Source organism: Pleurodeles waltl, chromosome 1_1, assembly GCF_031143425.1.
Source record: "Pleurodeles waltl isolate 20211129_DDA chromosome 1_1, aPleWal1.hap1.20221129, whole genome shotgun sequence".
Lineage (NCBI taxonomy): Eukaryota > Metazoa > Chordata > Amphibia > Caudata > Salamandridae > Pleurodeles > Pleurodeles waltl.
This window is the reverse complement of record NC_090436.1, coordinates 131,000,137-131,026,051: the sequence shown is the minus strand read 5'-3', so window position 1 is coordinate 131,026,051 and position 25,915 is coordinate 131,000,137. Positions and strand designations below refer to the sequence as shown.

General features: G+C 41.2%; 1 protein-coding gene across 3 annotated transcripts in view; it reads right to left on the bottom strand.

Moving 5' to 3' along the window:
- Nucleotides 1-588: 588 nt before the first annotated feature.
- Nucleotides 589-25,915, bottom strand: part of ARK2C (arkadia (RNF111) C-terminal like ring finger ubiquitin ligase 2C) — a 155,123-nt gene continuing 129,796 nt past the window's right edge. For all 3 annotated transcript variants that reach the window (XM_069218869.1, XM_069218868.1, XM_069218870.1), the window contains 4 exons: nt 23,151-23,255; nt 21,561-21,656; nt 13,099-13,205; nt 589-3,917 (listed from right to left, as the gene is read on the bottom strand). In XM_069218869.1, coding sequence (XP_069074970.1) covers nt 3,800-3,917; nt 13,099-13,205; nt 21,561-21,656; nt 23,151-23,255 — 426 coding nt within the window. In that variant the 3' untranslated portion in view covers nt 589-3,799. The remainder of the gene's footprint in view (nt 3,918-13,098; nt 13,206-21,560; nt 21,657-23,150; nt 23,256-25,915) is intronic.

The window sequence follows — 25,915 nt, the reverse complement described above, 5'->3', positions numbered from 1 at the left end:
ATGGGAGAACAATTTTAAGAGTTTCATAAAGATATAAATACATACATACACACAAACCCACACACATGCACACACACACACATATAAATACATATATATGTACAGACACACATATATATATACATATATAGATATATATGTATATGCATACACACACACATAGATAGATAGATAGATAGATAGATAGATAGATAGATAGATAGATAGATAGATAGATAGACAGATATTCCTAGAATAATATACATATGCATATAGATGCACATGCAAATACATATACAATGTACGTAAACTATTTCAATGATATAACTAGCATGTTCTTGAGCCAGGCTACAAAATTTATTTATAAGATGGTTCTTGCTATATGTCACCACTTTTATGACTTTCACTTGTAAGAAACAATCTATTTTACTCTGTAATGCTAATTAACACGAAAGACACATTTTCAGTGCAAAACAAAACACCTGAGGTCTTCACAATGCATGACCTCTGCACAACAGTTTTGTTCTCTGAAATAATAGTACTCAAGCTATTATATTTGGTTTTTGAGGAGTGTTACTTGTAACTGTTTAATACATTAGAAAGCAAGTGAAAGGATTATCTCAGTTTAATTATGAGTGCAAATAATATTCATATATATGTGCGCTAAACACGTTCACTATATTGCAGTTTTCCACTATGTCACAGCATACAGAATCAAAGGTTTGCATTTGTATGGAATGTTTCCAAGATAAAGCACCACAGTAATACAGTTTGTAATCACACACCCTGATTTTTTAACAAGATAAGTTTTCAGTTTTTAAGTACCGACGCATGCAAAGCATTCCATTCCCAGAAACAATGCAAAATGAGGTAATAGGAGTTATCAAAAAAATTAGTATCATTTCTAAATAAATAAATTATAATTAAAAATGCAAAAAACAACTATAAAAATAATTAAATAAGAACCCACAATATCTACAAGTTAGTCATAAATTATGATTGTTAAATATAAGGCATTTAAACTCACAAAACCCTGTAAACTATCATTTTTTTCCTAGAAAGGTAAATCATTCTATGCAATTCTACTCGCACGAGATAGCAAACACAGGAGAACCAGACACACCAGTACAGTTGCAGACACTACGAACCAGCATTGTAGGGTTGCATCCATTCACACAGGCCAGAGGATTACAATAGGAATTTGGTGCTTCTTCACCACTTTAAAAACTGTGCTTGTTCGTTAGGCAATTATTTTAATACTTTTGCGCGTTAAAACACTCAATAAGCAGAACTCAAAACCCACCACCCACTACCATCCCCCAAATGGTTTGCTCCAAGCTACTGATTGGCATAAGAGCACGGCGCGGACCAGTGTAGCTTGGAGCAGCCACTTGCATATATTTGTTATTGGTAGTGTTGACAGCGAAAGTGTGCATCTGCTGTTGCTGGAGGCTGGCCCAACTTTCTTAACCAGGCAGTTTTTTGTCCAAAGGCACTCAAGTCTTCCTACTTTTTTAGTGCTCAGTATATCGCTTTAAATAAGTATAGAGAAAGAGCTGCAAACTGCGAAGTACAGATGAAGAGCTGCAAACTGCGAAGGAGGCTTTATAGCCTTCCACATGGTCAACTTAAATGGCTTAGTAGCAGCTTACATTTTTTGACTATTACTTGAGACATTTATTGGAAGTAACCGTTTCAATTCCTTTTTATTCGGTTTTGCAAATAGAGAGTTAAAAGGCAAGAATGGTGAAAATGCTACGTGATTTTACACACAGTGTGACAATATGTCTGAACACTAATCATGGGAAAAATGAAAGACCAGTCTGGCCCCTATGTGTGTCCGTTTTGGGGGCACATTTAACATTTTAGTACTTGTGCTATCCCCAAACTAAAATGGCTGCCGTAAAAACAGACCCACATATTTTAAATCTGAATTCCTATGTGGTGTTGAAAAGGGCCATATATGATGATATAGCATTGTAGGTAAACATTTAGGCTAAATCATAAATTCACAATGAGCAACTGAGAATTATATTATGTAATACAATTGCGGAATTCTGTGGTAAACCAAAATACAGCGAGCAAATGTTTTGAAATTTCACCTAAACCCTGAAATAGCATTATTGCAAATTATACTACGTGGCATACTGTTTGATAATTGCACTGTGATTTTTTAAAACTTTTTTAAATAGTTGAACACGTGAATTATTGTAGGTGATAACATTCATAGGGAACGGTTTGCTTTGCAAACCTAGCCCAGTGAAATCTTATTTATGGCTATATATTATGTTATCAAGAGGTTAAACAGGAAAGGGAGAGAGGTGATCCCTTGTTATAATACGGTTCCAGGCTATTTGAGTGCATACAACTGAACTCTTCAGCATCAATAATCCCATGAAAGGTCAAAGTGCACACGTGCCCTGCTAAAAAGGCATAGCTATTTTTAACACTAAACGCTTCATATCAACCTTCAACGAGCAGTTATTACTAATGGAATGTTGTGCCTAGAATTACATGTTACTATTGAAATATTAAACAATACCGTCGTGTGTTAAACAAAGAGCTGCTCTGTGAAACTTTGTTGCAACATTTTTAGGCCTTAGCTTAAAAATATGCTCCCTAGATTGATTATTTCCAATATGTCAATGGCAGGAAGGGTTAAGAGCCCATTAATGCAGAAGGTGGAGCACCTTGATTAATGGGCTATGCTAGGAAATTTGTTTTCAGGTGGCCAGGAGCAAGACATGCCTAGATTGGTACATTGTCTCTCTTCCTTTTGGCAGGGTACACCCAACAACCCCACTTCTAAACATTTATATTGGGGCAATTGGCCACACTTCCAATGGGATGTTCCTGACTTTGTACACATCACCCACCCTTATCCCACGCACAACCACAGATCTGACTATTTACAACGTGTAACTGCATGCAGCAAATAGAAGTGATCACACTGGTGGTGGGGTGGAGAGTCCAGCAAAATGAGAGCTAGCAACCTCACGGTGCAGCCACCAGCGGGGAAACTAGAAAAAAAACAGAGCAGGCCTCATCGTGCAACGCCCTAGTGTCCAGCAACAGCAGACCCGTTCCAGCAAAGCCAATATTCTTCTTTCCCATTTCGTTTATCCCTTAAGGATTTTGTTTCTTTTTAGGCCTTTCTATGTCTCTCTCTCTCTCACTCTCGCTCATTGCAACTTTCTGTAAACATGATAAAAAACACAAAGCCAGGCAAAAAAACAGCCGAAAAACGCTATCCTTTTAACTGTAAACAGGATTTAGCTTTTTCATCGCTTCCGCCTTTCGAAAGATGGGAAGATTCGACTTTTTTCATTAATGGTTCATACAGGCACCAAATAAAAACAAGGAATCTATGAAAAATATTTGGTGCAACTTAGAAAACAGCGAGATTTCGATCACAAGATGACTAGGGCACCAAACACAGGACATTTCTTAAGCTCACATGCTCCAGTTGCCATCCACAGAAATAGCTAAACACCCCTACATGTTTCTACATACTTGAGAGGTATATATACAATCCGTTGACGTGTAGGATTGATAGGCCAGACTACCAGACTAGTACCTTCAGGACTGGAAGGAAATCTTCTGCAGCGCAGGGCCCTCTCGTTCTGGGAAAACCAGCTCCCATACACTGGGCCAGTATGGCTGTTTGGATCCTCTCCTACCACTACGTACCACCAATGCCTTGTTTCACAAATGTGCTTGCAGGCTGTCCTCTAAATCAGTTGGCTCAGAAGGCAAAGTTTTGCTGCAAGGTCTATGGCCGTGTGACCTGATAAGGAAAATTCTGCCTCCAGTTCCAATTTCAGCTGTCGGAGCCCAGTTGTGTTTCAATGTCCACCCGGCAGATTGGGCACTTCTTGCTTGTAGCTAGCCACTGGTCAACGCAGACTTGGTGGAAGAGATGCATGCATGGTAAACGCCTGTGAAGTAAAGAGAGAGCTGATTAGAATTCCTCAGGGACTGGCGTTGGCTACAGATGAAGGGATGTCCCTATGATGGGTATGAAGACAGATGCACAAGTGACTGGTATTTCAAAGCTCAAAATAGAATTTCTTCTCCGTGCATGCAGCAATGAGCCAAATGCGGAAAAACACATTTAATTTCAACTCCTACATTTATATGTGGTCACAAATAATGTCATCAGTAAGACTGATCATTGAGAGAAAACTGCTTGGCCTCCTAACAATTATAGCCTCAACTTCATCTTTATGTTACATTAACTTAGAACTTCTCAATACATGTTCATGTTTGACTTTCTCTGTAGACCATGACAGAGCCCTGGTGTCCAGCCAGGCCCCTTGAGTAATAGAGAAAAACAAGGAGTGAATATTTGAAAAGGCTCCTGGACTGACTCTTGAAAGACACTGTCCTTAATTCCAACGCTGACAAACTGACATTGCTAGAACGTGTACTTGAATATTGCATTTAATGCGTGCACGGTCTCATTGGAATTAATTTTATACACACTTTCTAATAAAATAAGAAATACCTAATCTTCAGAGTTTGGATTGAGGGCCTGGTGTACCTTTAGCTACTCGCCTAACATCATGCAAGCTCAAACCTAAACAATTTGAAGCTGAACAAATTAAAAGTATTATTTTATCTTAGCTCTTAAATAAGATGGACATTACTAGTATGGCTACTCCAAACTCGTGACTCCCCGATTCGGGGAATTACCAAAATGCTGCAAAACAGTTTTTTTTAAGAAACACCTGATGATGTTGTCATGTAAGAATCTGAACTGGTATAAAACCACCAGGACCAATAAGAAGAAAAAATACAATTCATAAAACTTGACAAATAAAGCTGATAGGTCGCAGTAGTCTGTTCTGTTTTACATGACCTAATAGAGGAAGCAGGGAAGAAGAAAATAACTAGGACATAGGAACACACAAAGGAGGAGGGGTAGTAATGGATTAAATAAAGATGGAACAGAAGAGGAATAGGAGGGGAAAAGCATTGGAAAAGCCAATAGGTCTGGCTTGTGTTTTGAGTCTAACAAAATCATTAAACACCAGCCTACTGCAATAAAAATAGTCCAATCAAATACATTTTTCTGTAAGTAAGTAATGCATCTATGAGTTAACAAAAATAATGTGTGTTGATTCAGTGTACTTATGAGATATAAAATAGTCCTTCATGCATCACAATGCAAGCACTCATTCAGAGGCGGAATGATATAACAAACAGCCAACGGCATGAAGTAGGAGAGCGATACTCGTCTGGGGGCCGGAATCCACCCTTCATATTTTGAAGAACTGATGACAGATGGTCTTGCAGACAGCTGGGCTGTCAAATCAGACCTAAACACGAGCGGGGAGGTGGAGGAGAAGCTCACAAACCAATGAAAGAGATTAGAGGGGAGAGAGATAAAGAGCGGCAAAAGGGAACTTAGAGGATTGTAAAAAGCTACATGGATTTATGTAATTCAGGCAAAAAATGGACTCGAGGAATTTTGTTGAGGTAAAGTCATTCACCAGATTCACCAGTCCTTCCCCAGATTCAACAGCTTGGTGAATGCTATTTTGTAATATTGTGGACTCCGGATCGTGAAAAAGGCTTCTTAAAAATGTTTGAAAGTCGTAATCACATGTATATCCCAGAGCATAAACTGATTAACTGCAAATTACGAACAGAACAAGGGATATTTTTTCTTAACCACTGAAGTATCTCATTCTAGGTCAATATGAAAAATCTAACCTATCTTTCGACAGTTGCATTTCACACGTAGGTACATACATCTTTCTTCATAGATTCCCCCATGAAGGTCTTCGCAACGGGTGCTCGGATTTCTAATAGCCACATGCAGCTAGGCATTTAGGTGGTCATTATGAACACGGCGGAAACAACCACCGTGTTCATGCGGGCGGTCAAAACACTGACCACCAGCGACCCCGGAACCCCACCGGCCAGATAATGAACTTTTCTGTGGGCCGGCGGGTGGAAACATTGTTTCCGCCCGCCGGCTCACAGAAAGGCTCAGCTGGGACATTGACGGCGGCTCTGTGCAGCAGGTGCAGTTGGACCCGTCGCGCAGATCACTGCCCGAAAATCGGACAGTGACCTGCGCGACGGGGCTCTGCACCGGGGCCCCTGCACTGCTCATGCACAGATGGTGTTTCAACTTGCCGCCAGGCTGCCTGACGGCAGGAGCCTGGCGGTGGGTGAGGGCTGCCGCTGGCGGCCCTAACCTTGTTCATAATATGGCGGTTTGGCCCACCACTGCCGGCATGGCGTGCCAAACCGCCAAGTTCGTAACGAGGGTCTTAGACTCTGATTACTGGAATGCTTAACTTCAAGGTGTACCAGTAAACACAGTGACTGTCTTCAGAAAAAATCACATTTGGCTTCAAAGTTAATCTTTTGTTTAAGGTTTTTAACTACACCACGTTATGAGGACTTCTAGCTACAAGTGGTCTATTATTCAACGTGCTCTATGTCTCCCACGAAGCGCTTCACAGTGGATCGCTCTCTTACTTAGCAAACAGAGCTTGTCTGCTGGGCACGTCTCACACCCAGACACCCCCAGTTTGTAGGCTTCTGCAAATTCCTTCCCAGCCTAAGTCAAAACTACACAGGCCTGCAAAGCATTAACAATAGCTGCCTGTGCTACTGGAAGGCTGCTGTGTTTTAAAAATAAAAAAACTTTTTTCTATCAGTGAGCTTAGACTAATTTACTGATGATAAATATACATATTTTCTTGGATTAATGGGGAAATTATTATTTCACATTTAACAAAGTTTATATTCTTACAAATAGGGCAGTTAAATTGAATGTAGATGTCGCCTTTTAACAGTGTTGAACAACAGAAGCATAGAGACCGCTTCAGAACTTGACATTTATTGAGAAGCCAATGATTGTTACAATTCTCACCGTCGCACTGGGCTTTGAGGCTGTTTTGCAATCTCCTAACATTTACATTCACCAGTGATTTAATTTTTAAGTTACACTAAGCCACAACTTTTAAATACTTTTTCATGTTTGATTTGAAATGTTACCTCAAGCCATTTGTTAACACATTAAATGAGGTACTATAAACTGAATCAAGGTAACATAGCATATTATATTTCCATTAAATTACGTAGCATGTCAAATAATACTCTAAGGGCCATATGTACAAACACTTTTTCCCATAGACATAGAATGGGTAGAAACCTTTGCTACATCTGGCCCTTAGTTACTTTCGTAGGAACCAATTTAACATAAGATTTTCTTGTAGAGGCGCATATGTGCTCTGTTAATGTTGTACACAAGAAATATATATAAATCAAGTAGTAACCTAACATGTGAGCTTTACATAAATACAACTAGGGTCTCTGTTACAGTTCTGAATAAGATTCTGTATAGAAATCAGGATAACAAAAGCTACCATAAGATCTTTACATCAAAGCTCATTGGGGCTCTGGTATGTTTGGGAAAAAAATATTATAGCTGAACCAAGTTAACGTAAGATCTTTACACAAGTGCATGTAGGGTCTCTGATAGGATTTAAATAGGAGTATATAGGAAACAAGATAACATAAGCTAACCTAAAATCTTTAAAGAAAAGAACATCCAGGCTCTGTTACAGTTGTCTATAAGATACTATAACTGAACTAAGTCAAAATAAGATCTCTACACAAATGCACCTACGGACTTTGATAAGGATTTGAGTATGGAACCAAGAGAACATAAGCTAACATAAGCTAACATAAGATCTTTACGTAAAAGCACAATGGGCCACTGTTACAACTGTGAATAAGGTACCATATCTGAACTAAGTTAACATAAAATCTTTATATAAATGTATATAGGACCTTTGTTAAGGCTGTGAATAAAGCAGTATATTTGAAACATGGTTACCTAAGACGTTTACATAATTGCACTTAAAATAAATATTAACATCCTTTGTTTATTTATCTTTATGTTCCAGTAGAGACGAGACATATAATATGCAACATAAATGTTTGCGGTACATGTAGTCAGTACAGGACAGTACCTGACCGATGTTCTAGTTATTATAACAAATTTCTAACTGAGGCATCGTCTAGGGTTACCATGTCTTGGGTTCCTTTAATAATGTGCCCTATCTCCTTATGGTGCCTAGGGGGCCAGAGGAGACCTCACCATATCCAACCATCCCTCTGGGGACCAGGCCCTGCAGTCTCAGGGGCCCTCCACACCGCTCATTCTGACTGCTCTGTAGACAATGCCTCAGATTGTGTATTCTATAAAGCTCTGAGTCCCTTCACTTCACATGTCCATGAAAAGGAGTGCCTCCACCGTCTTTGACCATTGTTCCCACTTGCATAGGTGGGACCAGCCCTCCCCTTCCCATGCCTTGCGATCAGTTTCTTGGCTAAAGCCAAGGCAAAGTCTAGCAGTTTGTTTCCTGCTTTCTCAGATGTGGTTCAGGAGAAACCACCCAGAAGGCAGACCTCTAGCATCAGTTCCAGTTGATGACACAGTGTGTCCCCTGGTGGTGAACTATTTGTGGCTAGTAGGTTTATACTACTGGGCAGGCCCAGACCATGTGGAAAAAAAAATACTGTTAATGACCTGCATCTCAGACAGGTTCTCGGGTTGCCCCCAGAATGTCTGTTATTCTCCAAGGGAATAAGTATGTTTGGTGCAAAATGTTAAATTGTGTAAACGTTAGTCTGGTGCCCCTTGACCCTTTTTGAGTCTAGGTCAATATCCTTTCCTATTCCTTGTCTGCGATCTTGTGCCCGAGAGCTGTCTCCCATTGACTTTGGGCATTAGTTAGACTTTTCCGGACCATCCCACTGAGTGCCCTGTAGAGCCAGGTGATCAGAAGGTTGCTGTTCCCTAGTGACATATGCAGTTGCAAGAGCTCATCTGTCGTAAGCATGCAAACTCACGGGTCAAAGCTAAGTAATAAAAAAATTACCACGGTGCTAAGTCATGATCTGCTATTATTTTGTCTAGTGGCGTTAGGGTACCATCAGGAAAACAATCTGCCACCGTTAGCAAGACAGCCTTGGTCCAGTGTGCCATTTGGTGCACCATAAAAAAGGAATTCCTGTCGCCGTATGTGAGGCCAACCAAGGGAAGTGCTAGAGCATAGAGAGGACATTTTGGTGGTCAATTTGATACATTTCCTCCAGCACCGTATAGCAACAGAAAGCAGCGTGGATAGCTTCTGGTGATCCAGAGCTTTACGCAACAAGAGGGCAATCAACGCCCATTATTCAGCCTGCCCCTCCCCACCCCCAAACAACACCAAGCTCCTCTGTATGCTATCAATCCAGCCACTCATGTATCCACTGACTATGTGCTGTCTGGTGATAAAAGTCGTAATCTAGGACAGCCAAGCGTAAATATTAACACTGATCGTTAACCTTCAAATAAATGCACTTATGGCCTATGCTTCAACTCTACCTGTGCCACTATAAATAAACAACGTTAAAGCTGTGATGTGCTCTCTCTCTCTCTCCATATATTTGTATATATATATAGCCGGTTACAGTGCTTAATTTGTAAATAAAAAGGTGACGGTGCCCAAAGCCCTCCTCTTAAACATGCGGCTGCTGCAATTAAACTTGTGAGCACGGAATACTGAGGCAGCGTAATCCTGAAGCCATCTCCTGCCTCTTCAATCCATTTACAGCCCCTCCAGCTCACTCATGCAGCTTTCTGCTTTCTCCCATTGTGACGCTTTTTCATTTTTCTCTTCCTCCGTCTTTCCCATATGTGTCTTTTGCTCGCAGTAAATGCTTGAGGGAGAAAAATAAGTGCCGGCCCTCAAAAATAAGTGCTGGTGCTCTGCACCAGAAACAAAAGGCACAAATTAAGCACTGGCCAGTTAACATAAACACATGGTTATTTATGCAAACTACCATTACATCAGGGTGACAGCCTGGCAGCATTGGAATTATGCATTAACACTAACGGCATAAAAATACTGATGGGTTATATCCCGGAGGAGAAATTCCTAGCAGTGCAGCCTCAAGACCACAACTTTTCATGTGTTTAGTAGCTAAACAAATATTGTGGCGATAGATAAAATGCAGTACTAGCTAGTTCAGTTTCCTGGACAGGGATATGGCCACCTCAGGAGAAACCACAGCAGACAGTGTGCTCAGTGGCCCCCTGCACTTTTTCTCTGCCAGCCTTTTCATGGCGGTCAAACCGGCATGAAAAGGCTGGTGGAGAACAAGGTTGTAATTAGCGGGGCAGCACTGAGTTAAGCACCACCCTGGCTGATTACAGCCAGGACCGTCATCAGCCTGTTGGGATCATTGATCCTGGCGGGGACGGCAGTAGGCTGGCAGGTCTGCCTGCCAAACTTGTAATGTGGTGGTAGGACTGCCACAGCTGCGGCGGTCCGATTGCCACCGCAAGGCTGCTGGTCTTGAGACCGCCAACCACGTAACCGGGCCATAAGTGCCATAAAATGAATGTCATCAATATTAATGATCCTAACTCACGTCTCATGCAAAGTGAGGCTGAGCTCCGAGTATGATGGTTCTGTTTTCCTACCAGCCTCTCTCCACTTCAGTTTTTTCATTAATGCACTTTCATCTCCTTTGCTGTCTTACTATACACCATAAACTGAATCTCTATAGTCTTCCAGTTTCTTTGCACCAGTGCTTAATTTGTAAATAAAAAGGTGCCGGTGGCCAAAGCCCTCCTCTTGAACATGCGGCTGCTGCAATTATATGTGTGAACACGGAATACTGAGGCGGCGTAATCCTGAAGCCATCTCGGGCCTCTTCAATCCATATCAAGCCACTCCCTGCCCCTTCAGCTCACTCTTGCAGCCTTCCACTTTCTCCCTTTGTGACACTTTTTCGTTTTCCCCTTTATCCGTCTTTCCCATATGTGTCTTTTGCTCGCAGAAAATGCTTGAGGCTCAAAAATAAGTGCTGGTGCTCAGCACAGGAAACAACAAGCATAAATTAAGAACTGCTTTGCACATAAGAAAAGTTAGGAAGAAAGAGCTGAGGATCACACACTTTGGCCAAGGACCCTAACTTAAGTCTCCAGGTTCTATGCGCTACAGTTCAGCCACCACAACATATCTCCACTCTTGCCTTCTTTCTTCTCTTCGTTATCATGCATTCTTACCTTTTCTCTTGCTCTCACCTTCTCTCCCTTTTCCTCACTACCCTCTCTCAAAATGACAGAAATGTATGTTCATTTCTAACGTGTGTTAAATATAAAGTGATATTTCTGTTTCACTTTGCAATGTGTTAGGTGCACTCATGTATATGCTATACGTAGGCTACATTTGATTTGATCCAGCAGATATCATCTCTAGATACAATCCAATCTGTGACTAGGTAACAACAATTTTCAATTAAGTGGATAAAGATGGAGCCCAAAGCTAAGACAAGGGACAACTCTAGTTCCATTTCCTGCCTCATACATGCGAAGTTAAGAGTACCAACCATTTTCAGTGCAGTTTTGGCTAGCAATGAGCTCCTGACACAGCCTGAAGATGAGAGGTGGATGTCTTCTATGCATAAACACTTCGTTCAGTTTCAAAACCTGGCAACAACCACCACCATGTTTAAATGGCAAACATTTTGCTATCCCTATTTTGTTTGTCATTGCACTGCTATCCTATCACAACCTAGTCACTGACATGTCCTCTACCAACCAAAGCATCATTCTAAAAACCATTTACCTGACATCATTATGAAACTAGGTATTTGCTCATATTTAGGAACAGAGGGTGGCAGCAACAGATGGAGCTTTAATAACTCTCAAATATGGGACATAGACAGACTAACATATGGGCAGGCAAACAAACAGATGGGCAGACAGACAAATAGCTTGTCTGTCAGCTGCACCGCAAACAGATGGATAGACCGAGAGATGGAAAGAGACAGAGCATGGGCTGACAGACAAAAAAACGTCAATGATAGCAAGAAACTTTTGTCTCTAAGACAATTCTGTGTACACATCTGTAACGATCCATTCCTTCATGCTACTGGCATTTGTTGCACCATTGGCAAAAGACTACAAAGAGCACACTTCTCATTCTAGGCACTTCTTCCAAAATTACACACCTTAGTAATAGAAGAGGGACAAGGCTAAATACAGAGATTGGAGTGAAGGTTATCCATGGGAACAGTAAGTATCTCTGCATCATCTAACAAACAAAACCTTACACAGGCCAGCAGAAATATTTATTTAAATGCACTTTTTAATTTGACAGAAAATAAAGTTTGACAAAAAACAATTTATTGTCGGAGTTTGTGACTATCTGAGTCTGGATTCATCTGAGTTTTAATGTCAAGGTCAATATGTTCCATGAGTCTCTCAGTCTTCTTCTGTTGCTTGTTTCTTCCTGTATGTGTGTGTTTGCCTGTCGTCGTTTTTGATTGCCTGTTTTTCTCTGTCTATCTCAGTTTCAATAGGCACCTGCATCAAAAAGGCCATTGGGTCCTCTTGATGTAGAAGACCATTGAAACTCCACATGCATCCATAAATAAACATTAGACTACATTGGATATCTATAGACAGTTTTAAATCTAGATCCCACTCTAAGAACATATTAATTGCTTCATTAGCTATTAACGTTGAACCCACCTTGGTACATAAGTTACCCTGGGGGAGGACTCGATGATGAAGCATGCCACTAATAACCTTATTGGGTGAGGGTCCTTTAAAATAAATAACGATGCTCCCACTGGACAATATAGAGACGCTTAAGTGGTCCTGTGGACAGCCATGTCTGTCTGGGTCATTCTGCCTGCATCTCCATAGTTGTGAGGAGTCCATACATCTCTATCGGTGTTTATACATGCCTCTATTTCAGTCTGTGCACATCTGTCCGCCCAAATTGACTAATTGTACATAGCATGCTGCAAAGCATAAGCTTGTAAAATCACAAAGACCCTTTTAACAGATGGCAGAGTTTGCCTTGGGCAATGCCAATGTCAGTGGCATTCCGGGACACGTACTGAACTCCTACTCCAGGTAGCCATATAATACAAACTCAATAGATGAGCTATTTTAAGTCATTGCAATTAAAAGACAGCGGTGAAATGATCACTAATGTGGCAATAATTATATAAATGACCACTAAAGTGATGTTAAACTACTTATAAAATTACTTGATCTCAAAAACAAAACGAAAGTCAAGTTACCTGACATCCTCTCCGTCTTCGAGCATAGAGAGACAGATTGTGCATTTCTCATCAGTGTCAGACTCCTCCCCATCCGGCTTCTCATGTTTTCCCTCCTGTGGTCTCCTCTGCACCAAGGAAATTTAAAGATTTAGCTGTTTAAGTGAATCGTTGCAGTGTCACTAACACACGTCTCCACAACTCGATTGAACGCTGATCAATACCCGCTCAGATACTGGATCAAATGCCTTTACACCATGTCAGATCACTGATACTAGCATTATTTGCAAGAAAATTTGTTTTTGTATGCATTCAAGTATTCAGGACTATGTATGCTTGTATATGCATTTGAATCCATGCATATGTGAATTTATGTGCATGCACGTATGCTGTTTTCTGCATCAGAAGAACATTTTGATCATAAGACATAAGGGTTTTGCAACTGCAGTTTGCAATGCTTAGCTCACTTTGGACCACTAATAGTACACAGAACGTTCACCTGCTATCTACACTTCATATATTTGGGCATCGGTTGCCCACCTCACACCCTTATTTTCTTTCTACTATCTACAATGTTTTGATGAGATGTGTGTCGGAATGGAGTGACAATATTTGAAAACCTCTATGGACAAAGCCATGTCTCTACCAATCTTCATACTTTTGTGCCTGTGACCAAGTACATACAAATTGTGAAAGAGAGAGGGAGAGTGCGTGTGTGTTTGCATATTTTTGTAGTGCAAACTGAAATATGCCACCCCTTCTGGGAAAGGAGTGCCTGCACTCTCTTGCATAAACCTTACATTTATAAAACTCCCACAAGAGAACTCAAAATGCTCATTCAAAGTATTGGATATGCAGATACTATTTAACCCTATAGCGAATAAGGGATACTGAAGGAATCAGTGGTTTTTAATAACCCAGTACAGGAAAGAGGCACCTTTCATTTCCCTCCCTTCATCATCGTCATTGGATGCACCACCAAAAGGCTAAAGTCTCTCCTCCCTCATCATCTTTGCCAAACCCCACTCTCATCTTGCATTCTTATTTTTTGCTCATGCTGTCTGCAAAAAGGGGAAATTCTCCTGCATTCTTCTCCTTTCTCCCCAATTATGATGTAACAATATTAGATTGAACATCTTCTCATCATCGATGTACTTCAATGAGTTAAATAGATTCACGACCTTTAAGAGTTTTACATAGCAATGGTCATTGTAATTTATGTGGATCACATAATTCCAGGAGGTCACCTTCTCCTCTTCACCAGCTAGTAAAGGTTGTTCAAACTTCAAACGTTTTTCGCATTTTCTAAACTAGGAAAATAGTTTTCATGGTGGGGCAATCCATCCCTTCCCAACACCTCAATAAAATATGTAGAGTTCCCTTCCTTTCTCCATCATACACCTACTTATTTCCACATGGTGGGTGTGGCCCTGTAACCTGCTTGTGAATACCTAACAAGATCCATTTGTGTGGGTGCTCTGAGCATTATTTATGGCCTTTCCTTAAGATACTCCAACTTTCCAACCCCAAAACTTCTGAATATGGAAAATAGATCATACTGCTGTAAGCTCGGTGGCCTGTTAATCCCAATCTGGGACATTTGTACATTTTGATGATGTATTTTGAAATTAGCAAGAACGTTTGTGAATGTGACAGTGCACTCAGACACAGGGTAGGCAATATTTATCTTTACACCTTGCCCTGAGGTTATGTAGTTACGTTTCCAGCGCAAAATGGGCTAATTGTTACATGTAGTATGTGCTGCTTTCTTGTTGTACCCTGCATATTGGATATCATCAGGTGAGGCTTTGACAATTCCTTATGCCACTTTTATTACAATATCTGAAATAGTACATTGGTCTCTAAAGAATAAATAGAAAAAAAATGAGTACTATACCACATTTTTTAATCAAGGACGTATTTTAAGAGGCTGTACATTACATATTTATGTTAGTATATATGTATTTGATATTTATGTAGTGCAAACCTAACTGAAAGGCAGCGAGCACTGTACAGGATCAAAGGCAAAGGCACAGTCAACACGTGATCGGATGGAAGATAGTTTGTGGATTGTTACTGCACCATGGTGCTGTGCCCTTCAAAGAGGTGTCTTCAGCTCTTTCCCAACTTGGAACAGTATTGCAACAGTCATGACTGACCCTCGGATGCAATCCTTGGTCCAAGGTACGTCAATGTACACGGCCTGTTGCCTTGTTTTTTGTTGTTCTTTTTCAACTTCTTTGTTTCCAGTCGGATGTTCTCCTGGCTGAGGGTATGCAGAGAGCTGCCAGAGATGGTGAAACTGACAGTGAGGTAGACAGGTATGCCAGTTGTGATGGCTCTGTAGATAGGACAGTTGGTTTTGTGGATGGTCCTGGGCATCGAGGGGATCAGAGCCTTAGAGACAGAAAAGGCTCCAAACATCTTGAACCCGCACCTCGACCCAGCCTATTCTATTCTATGCACATTTGTAAAGCGCATGGCTACTGTAGGGCATCCAAGCGCTAGCATTTTCAACACAGACTGACCATCATGTAACATCAAGGCAGCAACATAGGGAGAGGGTGATGTGGGGGTGGGGCTCGGAGATCTGTGTTTTGCAGTCTTGGTATGGTTAAGTCTGTATTCTGCTGTGCAAGCTGTAAATGACTGTTGTTGCCATGGAGAAAAGGAACCAGCATTTTGTGTTTGAATTTGCAGACCGCCGTATGTTCATCAGAGACAGTTCCCAGATAGTTAATTCACACTGCATTCATTTTTAAAATGAAACATAACTCATAATTATGCACAGTGTTGAATTGCCCCAAGCTGCAGAATGGAAAGTGCCCTTAAGAAGCAGTGCTGATCTCAGCCTATGTATGCCAATAGAGTGCTCTATTTCTCTCTCTCTCTTTCTCTCATGCACACACAAGTGAGCAGCCAGCAAAATAATATACTCCCCACATTGAACCATGCCCCAAATAGCTCTTAGTGAAGGGAAGAGGCGAGCAAACTTGGTATTCGTTCATACTGCTCCCTCTTAGAGGATTTTGAAATTCTTAACTTTTGTTCCTTCCTTCACCCTTGTCTTCTGTCAGTCTTTTTCCATCTTGCTTTGCTTCTGTTTTTTCATCCATTCTGTACTTTTGCCTTTCATACATCCATCCTTGTCTTTTGTATACACCCATGCTTCCTTCTCACCATCTTTCACTTTTATTCATCCTTTCTTCTCTACATCCTTCTTTCCCTTCCTGCCTTTTTAATCCATCATCCATCCTTTCTGCTATTGATATGTCCATTCATCTAGCCATTATAGTGTCCTTCTTTCCAGCAGTTACTACATCTTTTCTTTACATCCATTCACCCATCTCTCCATCCATTGGCCATCCTTCTGTTCATGTATCCCACATCCTCCTCTTCATCTATCTCTGCATCCATCCATCCATTACTCTATACTCTCTCCTTCCATTTGTCCATCCTCCGTTCGCTCCATCCATCTGTGCATCCATCCATACTCTTTCCATCCTTCTCTTCATCTGTTTTCTTCTCCTCATCCCCTCCCCTCCATCCTTCAATTGAATAAGGTTGTTTTCATGACCTTCATGGACATCACAGTCTCCCATCAAAGTTAAAGAAGTCTGTTGGACATGCTCCTCTCTGCAGGGTCACCCTCAAACCTTTTGCCATCACCCCTCCTAATTTTTTCTGAATTTGTTTTTGCTGGCCTTCGGACTCTGTGCACTTTACCACAGCTAACCAGTGCTCACTCCCTAAAACATGGTAAAATTGACTTACACCTGATGGGCATATTTATTTTACTTAAAGGTCCCAAGAAAAGTAGTATGTCATATACTCAGGGCTTATAAATTAAATGCTACTAGTGGGAAGGCAGCAGTTATTGCGCCACCCACTTAAGTAGGTTAAAACATGTCTTGGGTCTGCCACTGCAGCTTGAATGCAGTTTTAAACTGCCAATTCAGCTTGGCAAAATAAACCCCTTACCAAGCCTCAAACTTCCCTCTCAGTACATACAGGTCACCACTAAGGTAGGTTCTAGGTAACCCAAAGGTCAGGGCGCATTGCAATTAAAAGTTTGGATATGTATTTTTACGTTTTACATGTCCTGGTAATGAAAAACTCTTAAATGTGTTTTTCCACTATTGTAAGGCCCACCTCACCCAGAGGTTAACATTTGTCTGCCTTATTAGATTTAATAGCTGGTACCTTGATTGGGATAAGGTTGGACATTCATGTCTGGTGTCTGAGAAATTGTAATTTAAAATCCTCTTTAATGGTAAAGTAGGATTTTAAGTCACAATTTTGAAAATGCATGTTCATGCCCTAACTATTTGGTGCCTGTTCCTGAGTCACATGATTGGGTGTAGTTAGCAGCTGGCCTTTGTTTATTCCTCCTAAAACAACCACACAATCGAGGGATTACTTGTGCCTGGATGGGCCATCAAGGCAGGATGGAAAGAAAATCAATAGGCTATGCCCTGCCTTCACACAAAGAGAATGACATTAGTCCATTATGCCTGCAATCAGGCTGGGGCCAGAGCAGGGGAATTTAGAGAACTGCAAAGGGAATCTCCAGAAACTTTTCCCTGCTTCAAAGAAGGCACTAGGTATAAAATATGACCATCATACCTACTCTTTGGTTCACTTGCTTGTCCTGCAGAAGGAATCTTAGAGGGCTGCCTGCTGCTGTGGCCTATTGTGTACATCAGAAGATGTCTTTGCTGCACCTGGAAGGACTGTTCTGCTTCCTGAAGCCTACCGTGAGCTTGCAGAGGTCAGTCTGCTGCTTGAGCCCCGTTCAACCTCTTGAACCCAGGACTACCAGTGTGACTGCAAGAGTTAGTTGGCTGGCCTCCTGATAAGAGCTTTAGGGGCAGAAAAGGCTCCAAATATCTTGAACCCACACCTGGACCCACCCTATTCTATTCTATGCACATTTGTATAGCGCGTAGCTACCGTAGGCCATCCCAGTGCTAGCATCTACTACAAAGACTGACCACATTGTAACATCAAGGCAGCAACATCAAGATAGCAACATAGGGGTTAATTATCAAATAGCCATGATTTTAAGTGTTTCTGGAAAACCAGTTAATTATCAATGAGCCACACTGTATGGGGGAAGGAGTTGCACAGTTTGGTCATGATGTAGGTAAAGGAGCGTCTTCCTCTTCTCGCTCTCCGAATATGAGGAAGCAGCAGCAGACAAGCCTTAGTTGATCGGGGTGTAAGGTGGAATCAGAGGTAGTAATAGAGAGGGGACTTTTGCTTGAAGTGCCCTATGTGATATGCATAGGGCTTTAAATTTTGCCCTCTGTTCTCCCAGGAGCCAATAGAGAGTGACCAAGGCCTGCCGGGATGATTAATGTCTTGGGATATTGAGCAGGAGAGCTGCTGCATTCTGCAAAACCTGAAGTCTCTTAGTTCTGGATTTGGGTGCTCCCAAATACAGCAAATTCCCGTAGACCAGGGGAGAGAGAATTAATGCCTAGACCACGAGCCTTCTAGATAAAAAGGGGAGACAGTGTAGGATTTTGCGCAACATTCTAACAAGGTTATGGCCGATACTTTAGTTGCCAGGTCATCTATTGACAGGGATTTGTCCGGCCATGACCCCAGACTTCCTATAACCGTCTTGGGGGTGGGGAACGTGCCTAAGCAGCCAAGCAGTCCTGCCAGCCTAACCTCAGAAGGGGGTTGGGGTTGTTTCCTAATGCTAGAAGTTATGCTTTAGCCTTGTTTAGCTTGAGGCAGGAGCTGGCCATCAGGCTTGCTACCTACTCCATACAAGGTCCCAGACATGAGGGTTGGAGACTGTGTTTAGGGACAAGGGAAAACACCATTTGTGTGTCATCGGCATATGACACTATCAATATCCCGAAAGCAACACAATTTCTGTGAGAGGGCGCACCTACAGTTCGAAGAGCACGGGGCTCAGTGAAGAGCCCAGCAGGACCCCACACTTCAGGGAGAAGGTGTCAGAAGAACAGGATTTGTCGACTACCTGAAAGGTCCTGTGGAATGAAGTATGCCATTTCAAGGCTGTTCCAGTGTATCCTGCATTATTAATTATTTCAACGAGAATGTCATGCTTGACTGTCAAATGCTGCACTTAGATCAAGGAGTATGATTGCTGATGTACCTCCTTGATCTAACAGCATACTCAGTTCCTCCACTACTGCCATGAAGGTGGTTAGTGTTTTAGGCATTGGTTGAAAAAGAATCTGGGCTGGGTGCAGAACATTATTTGCTTCTATGAACCCAGACATATGCTGGCTAACATGTTTCTCAGGACCCTTCTCAATCCTGGGAGCAATGAGATAGGTCTATAATTACCTAGGCAAAGAGGGTCCAGGTTAGGTATTTTCAAAAGAACTTTTACCAACGCATGTACCCATGCAGGTGGTACTGCTCTATTTACTAAGGAAAGATTTAACATTTCCAGCAAGACCGGAAAGATGTGCTCGGCTGCTTTTGAAAAGATGTGCGGCGGGCTGGATCAAGTGGAGATCCCGATTTCACTTTGTTAAATAATACTGCAAAGTTAGCCGGGGTGGTACTAGGGTAGTCTGAGAGGCAGGCTTTACCCTTCGCTTGTTTGCCACTATTTCTATTAGATTCTAAATCTCTATCAATATCTTGGAAGGAGGAGTAAGTGATTATTTTTTTAGAAAGAATCTTGCAAAGTCATTGCAGTGTGGGCTACAGTGGGCTCAGGTGTGGGACTATCCAATTTTGGCTCCATCAATAATTTGACAATCTAGAACATTTCTTGAGGAGAGTTAGAAGCACTATTAATTTTTGATTCATAGTAGTCAGCTTGGGCAAGTTTAATTTTGGTAAAGTATCTCCTTATAGCCTCGAGATAATGATTTACCTAGCTCATCATATGCTTTCCTACATTTCCTCTTACATCTTTTCCATTTTTTCTTTAGCACCAAAAGGTGGGGGGTATACCATGGAACGGATTTGTCCTTGGCACATTGATTAAGAGTCTTTACAGGGATAACTTGGGACAGAGAATCTTTAACCTATTGGGTAACCCTTTCATTAGCTAATAAAGGACCCTTGCCCAAATCAGGTATAGAAATGCTAAGGGCAGACTTCCATTTCTCACTATTCAATTTCATCCAGCTGTGATCTCTCCAAGTGACTGTCCTAAGGGGCGAATGGAGCCCAGAGTACTCAGCACCATGGGGATCATAAAATGGTCTGACCACATCACAGGTAGCGGACCTAGAACATTCCCGTTTCTGTCATTACTGAAGATAGGGTTGATCAAATGCCCTTTTTCATGTTTTGGGCTAGACACTTTTGGTGGTAGTTGATTTGCAGAGAGATCAAGTAGTAGCCCAGAGGACTGGGAACATTTGGGGTCTTTGAGGTGAACATTAAAATCACCCAGTACAATAAAGTTAGGTTTATTAATTGCACAACTGACAATAGCATCAGGAAGAGCCTGAGCAAAATAGTGAGTCAAAACACTCCAAGTGGTGCCTCTCCATTCCTGGACCCTTGGGGTGGTGCTAAAGGTGCCCAGACAGCCAAAATCCAAAACTTGGGACTTAGAAAATGTTTGGCTAAAAAGTGCTCTGAGAACCAAGAAGATACCGGGACCTACCCGCTCACCAATCCACCCAAGGTGTATCCCCCATTGGCCTGACTTTGCATTATGTTCTTCACTGCAGCAGCAAATCATGTTAGGCAGTCCTTTGCAGAAGAGGTGTCTGCCCTCGTCGGCTACAGTTTGGAGCTGCCTCCCGCTGGAGACTTTTTACTTCCAAAAAAGAGACTACGGACCTGATTTAGAGTTTGGCAGAGTTTAGGCTACTATTGGATTGTAAAGGGATCGTAATACAGCAGATGGGATATCCGTCACACTTGTGACAGAGTAACTTCCTATCCCCAATCCACTTTTTGTGTCTGACCCGCGCTCCATCGCAGCAGGCTGTATCTTTTGGCTTTGACCCAGCCTCACGTGACTAGATATCCATGACTGGCAATTTGATCTTCTCTGATTATATTAATTAAAGTTTTGTCGTGTTGCTGTCACATAATTTATTAAACTTCACTCTATTTTTCTAAATTGGTGTAGGATTTTTCTTGTGATGGGTTTTCACTTTATTACTGTTTGCGTGCTGCATAAATACTTTAAACATTGCCTCTAAGTTAAGCCTGACCGCTTTTGTGCCAAGCTACCAAAGGGTTAAGCACAGGTTTAATTTAGTGACTTTTTGTGGTTCACTCTGATAAGGATTGTGGCTGTTGCTTGAGCAGGATTAATACCCCACTCAACTGACAGCCCAATTTCTCACAAAGCCATAAAAAAGTAAATGTTTCAGGTTACACAGAATTGGCCAGTGACATACACACTCACACTTCACATCGCTTTACACTAGCAGGTGCCCTCTTTAATGAGCCTTAGGTGTGTTATTGCAATACGCGGGCACATTACTGGTGGAGGCAGCTGTGCTTGACCCATGTCTTACCTTCTTGTATTTGTGTGGAAAGGTGAAGCGCTCAATGATATTCTGCACAGCACCCCGATTTACGCTTCCTAATCGATCTTCCAGCTGGAGCAGCTCCTTAAATAGAAAGGAACCGAAATGAAATCAACTATTTACCACCTTTCCAAACAGTGGCACTAACAAGTCTCGCAAAGTCAAATATAAATTAAGAAAGAGCACCCACTGCTTTTAGCACCACCTCACTGTAACATTTCCAGATATGTTTCAGGTGGGAATTCCAGTTGATCCATAAGAAATGGCATCTGTTGTATCTTGGTTTCTTGGCATTTATTGTTCTGCAAACGCATTTTTATTAATTATAGTGACATGTTAGAAATAGTTACTCGTGGCTACCGGTGTCCATTAGACTACCATTTAGTAGAGCAAAGAAAGAAAGTATTAACATTTTTCACTAGTTTGTTCCCTTAGGTATGCATGACTCAAATGATTTTGTGAATCGGCCTCTGAATCTTTAGAGTCTGTAAATAGAGAATGGTTCACACAGAAATTCAATTACAATGGAAACTTCCCGGAATATACTGACTGAAAAACAAGCACTGACCGACACGCTTTGTTTCGAGACAGGTCTTGCAGGTTCTTACAACTGACAGACTGGAGCTCACCGCATCCATTTTCTGGCAGTGTTACTCTCGTGAAAATAACCGCAATGGAGCCCTGTGCGTTAAATAGTGACAATAGCAGAAAAAGATGCACACGTTTAACAAGCTCATCTTCCCAAAAGAACTTTATGCAATCAATCTAGTGCACTATGTTGGGCACATCATTGTTATTTGATTTAAGAGAAAAAGTATATGTTAAATTGATGTGTTAGTTGTCGATGCCACTAACTGGCCTGCTTATATTCTGGTATCTGAAAGAAATGTTCATGACAGACCAAGTTCAGAACACATTTAATGCACCTACCGCTTACTTAGTTGTGTAAATGGTCCGGGGACCCCTGAGAGTCCGCAAAGCCTCCTCAGGGGGTCCGCGACTGCTTGGAAAATTAAATAATATTAACAGATTAGGTCCCCAGCTTTCAGTAATGACTTAGTGGAGGGGGTCCCCGGATTCCAATAATGATTCAGTGGGGGTCCCCGGGTTCCAGTAATGACAAAGTGGGGGTCCACAGAAGTCAAAAGATTGGGAACCACTGGTGTGAAACGTAAAACGTTTTGGCCACGGGCTAAAATGTATGACTTTGATTACCAGATTCAAAGTTAGTGACCACAGAAGCCTGCAAGGCTGAGGGATCTCCTGCAGCAATGAGTTTTAGGGGCACAGGCTGGAACAACGACGTTGGGATGGTGGTGAACATTCACAAAGTCGGATCTTCCCGGGTGGTAATTTATTATGTATAGATTTATGACTTTTTTTCCTTGGGGATCGGGTTGCAAACAAGATACTCGCCATGAAATAGCATGGTGTGGTTCATGCCAAAAATAGATGTCTAGAGTCAGTTAACAAAACACATCCAAAAACCAGGCTCGAGATGAAGTCACTTGACATTCCATGCCACCTCGTGCCCAGTTTAATGGATATGTAAGATAAGATGCTATCTTGGGAACTCACCTCGTAGCTTTCCCTTACGGCGGATGTATGCCTTGATGGATTCAGACCCTGTAGCGCAAGGAGATGAAGCTGTGGGTAGGGATAGTTGCGGATCTCATGGACAACCTGTGGAGAATATATAAAAACGAAATCATGTTTTAAAACACAGTAGGTAATTTTATTCCTGCAAAAAGAAAAGTTTAAGGCTGCATAGATTCCAAAAACAACTGCAATTTACAGTTACATTTTAGACTGAATTTAAGTCAAGAATGTCTATATTTCCAATTAATGACATTTTATCAGAAGTGTGAAACTTGTGAGTTCTGGTAATTAGTGATCCCGCCCCATCCTTCCTATTTTTTTGTTTATTTTTTTTTGTTGAACGGGTGTTACAGCATTCTAATGGCATCCATTTGTAATGTAGGTGTCATATTTCCTTTTGTCAAAATCCAAGATCGTGCCTGTTCTGATGAGAGGTCTGGCAATCTAAAACAATATTAAGCTGTATTAAGCAGAAAAATATAGTTGTTATTAGTTTTCTTTTATTTGTTAAAATATTACTGAAAAGCTCCTCATATGGCAAAAAGAGGCTAAATATTGTAGAACTGTATGAAAGAAAAGCACAATACAGTATACTGTAGATTATTATCATTACTATTTCTTTGCTTTGTGCTTAAAATATCTCAATTTATGGCAGTGTGAATAACATTGAATACATAGATCAAACCTAAATAAGATTAAAAACATGAATCACTAAAGACCCAGCCAATGCAGTAATAATAAACAGATGAAAACAGGCAGTCTTAAGTACCTTGCACAATTTATTAAACTAGTTATCAATGTTTTATGTCGAAAGAAATTCCATGGGGCTGGTGATTCACCCGTGAAAGCATGCCCATACAGTATTCTTTCATGAAGCTCTCAAGATATGAAAGGTGTGCAATTTCAGAGGACTAGAGGAATACCGTATGGAGCTTAATATGCTGGAAGGGCTAGTCTTAATTGCATCCGGATTTCATCCAAGTCCATTGTAGTTACATGTGATTGGAAGTTAAGCAGTAAATCAAGTAGGCACATCTAAGCATTGGACAAGGTGTGCTGAGCCTGTTAACATACCGGGATTGGCAAACATCATGAAATCAGAGCTAGAGGGAACCAATCACAAAATCGAATGAACCCTGTTTTAAAAGCTACTTAAATCTGTGGCACATGCCATGCTTCAAACTTAAGATATTCTGAGATAGGGTACCTGTGAAGTTGGGAATGGACTGGCCCCATTAAAGAAGAATTATGTGGACAATATCTACCTTTTTTTGGTCACTCTTTATAGCCATCAATCATCATTTTAATATTTGCTAATGGACACCTACTCCACTCACATGGAAACCTCGATGTCATTTTGGACACATTGAGGTCGGATGGATAATAGATGGCCTACCTCTAGAAGATCAAAGCTTTATGCTACTCCTACAGGTCACCGGCCTGCAGTTGAGGTGAATGTACATGTCAGACTGTTGTCTATGCACCGATAAAAAGTGCCCAGTGTGGAGGAGAAGCACTAGAGTTTGGTGCATCAGTCATGAATGTTAGGTCAACCTGCTGCTGTGATACTCAGGTATGTAACACAATTGAATTTATCTATGTTTTCCGATCATCCAAACTTCGCAAACCTTTGTGAGGTCAAGGTGAATATAGATGCCAGTGTTATAGATCAAAATGGTGTTCTTAAAATGGAACAAAGGTCTGTGTGTTTCATGCTTATGTGCAATCAATGTATGCATGAGGGTATATTTGTGGCGTGTGACTACTGGAGATCTTGCCTCCACAATGTCTGGGAGGTTCAGTCAATCTATTTATGGTCCATCTGGTATGGATGATTTATCCCGGTGTACATAGTATAGGCAAGGTCAACTTCAACTACCTAGAGACTGATCATAAGTTTATTAACTCATGGATCTGAGACTTCTTCCCCTCCTTAGGACAAATCTGAGCTCAGGCCAGGAGGCTATTGGTCTTAAAGAACACCTTTGATCTTTGGCTGAATAATGGACTCTTTTAGATGGACAACATCTGTGATCACCTGTGCTGACTCTTCTGGGGCTTTCAAAAATCATTCGGACAACTGCACCAGTGTTTGCCATTTTTAACCAAATGCATCACTTAGAGTGAGGAGGATTCAGCATATCAGAAAAAAGGCACTTGTTTGGCCTTTCCTAAATTGCAGGAATTAAACATTGATATGATGCAGAGGACCAAACAATCTCTAAGCCTTTCATAGAAAAAATGGCTTCATCTCAATTAAAGAGGCTTTTTCAAGTTGCTGGATTCCAAACTTTCATGTTTTAGATCTTCCAGTGGGGCAATATGAGCAGTGTTATATCAAGTAAAGTATCCTCACATTCTATCTCTTTTTCTTAACAGACACACACTTTAATAATAACTTTTTAAATGAGAGCCAATTTAATTAAAAAATAACCAAAGGAAAATTTGAAATTACGACATCAAGGTAAGCAACAAGAATAAGATTTGCAACATAGTTAGGGGAAAGTTTAGAATCAGGTTTAAGGCTGAGGACAAAGTAGAGTTAAACTCAGGTAAAGAATACATCAGGATGAGAGCAAATGTAAGCATTAAATTGGGATTAGGTTTAGGGGAAAGGCAGTGGTGCTCAAACAATTTTCGGAGTGGGAGACTACTACCTTTAATGTTACATCACTGATATCATAAGAACTGTGAAGAAATCCAAGTGTCACGCAAAGAATGTGTGTAGCAGATGAGCCACACCA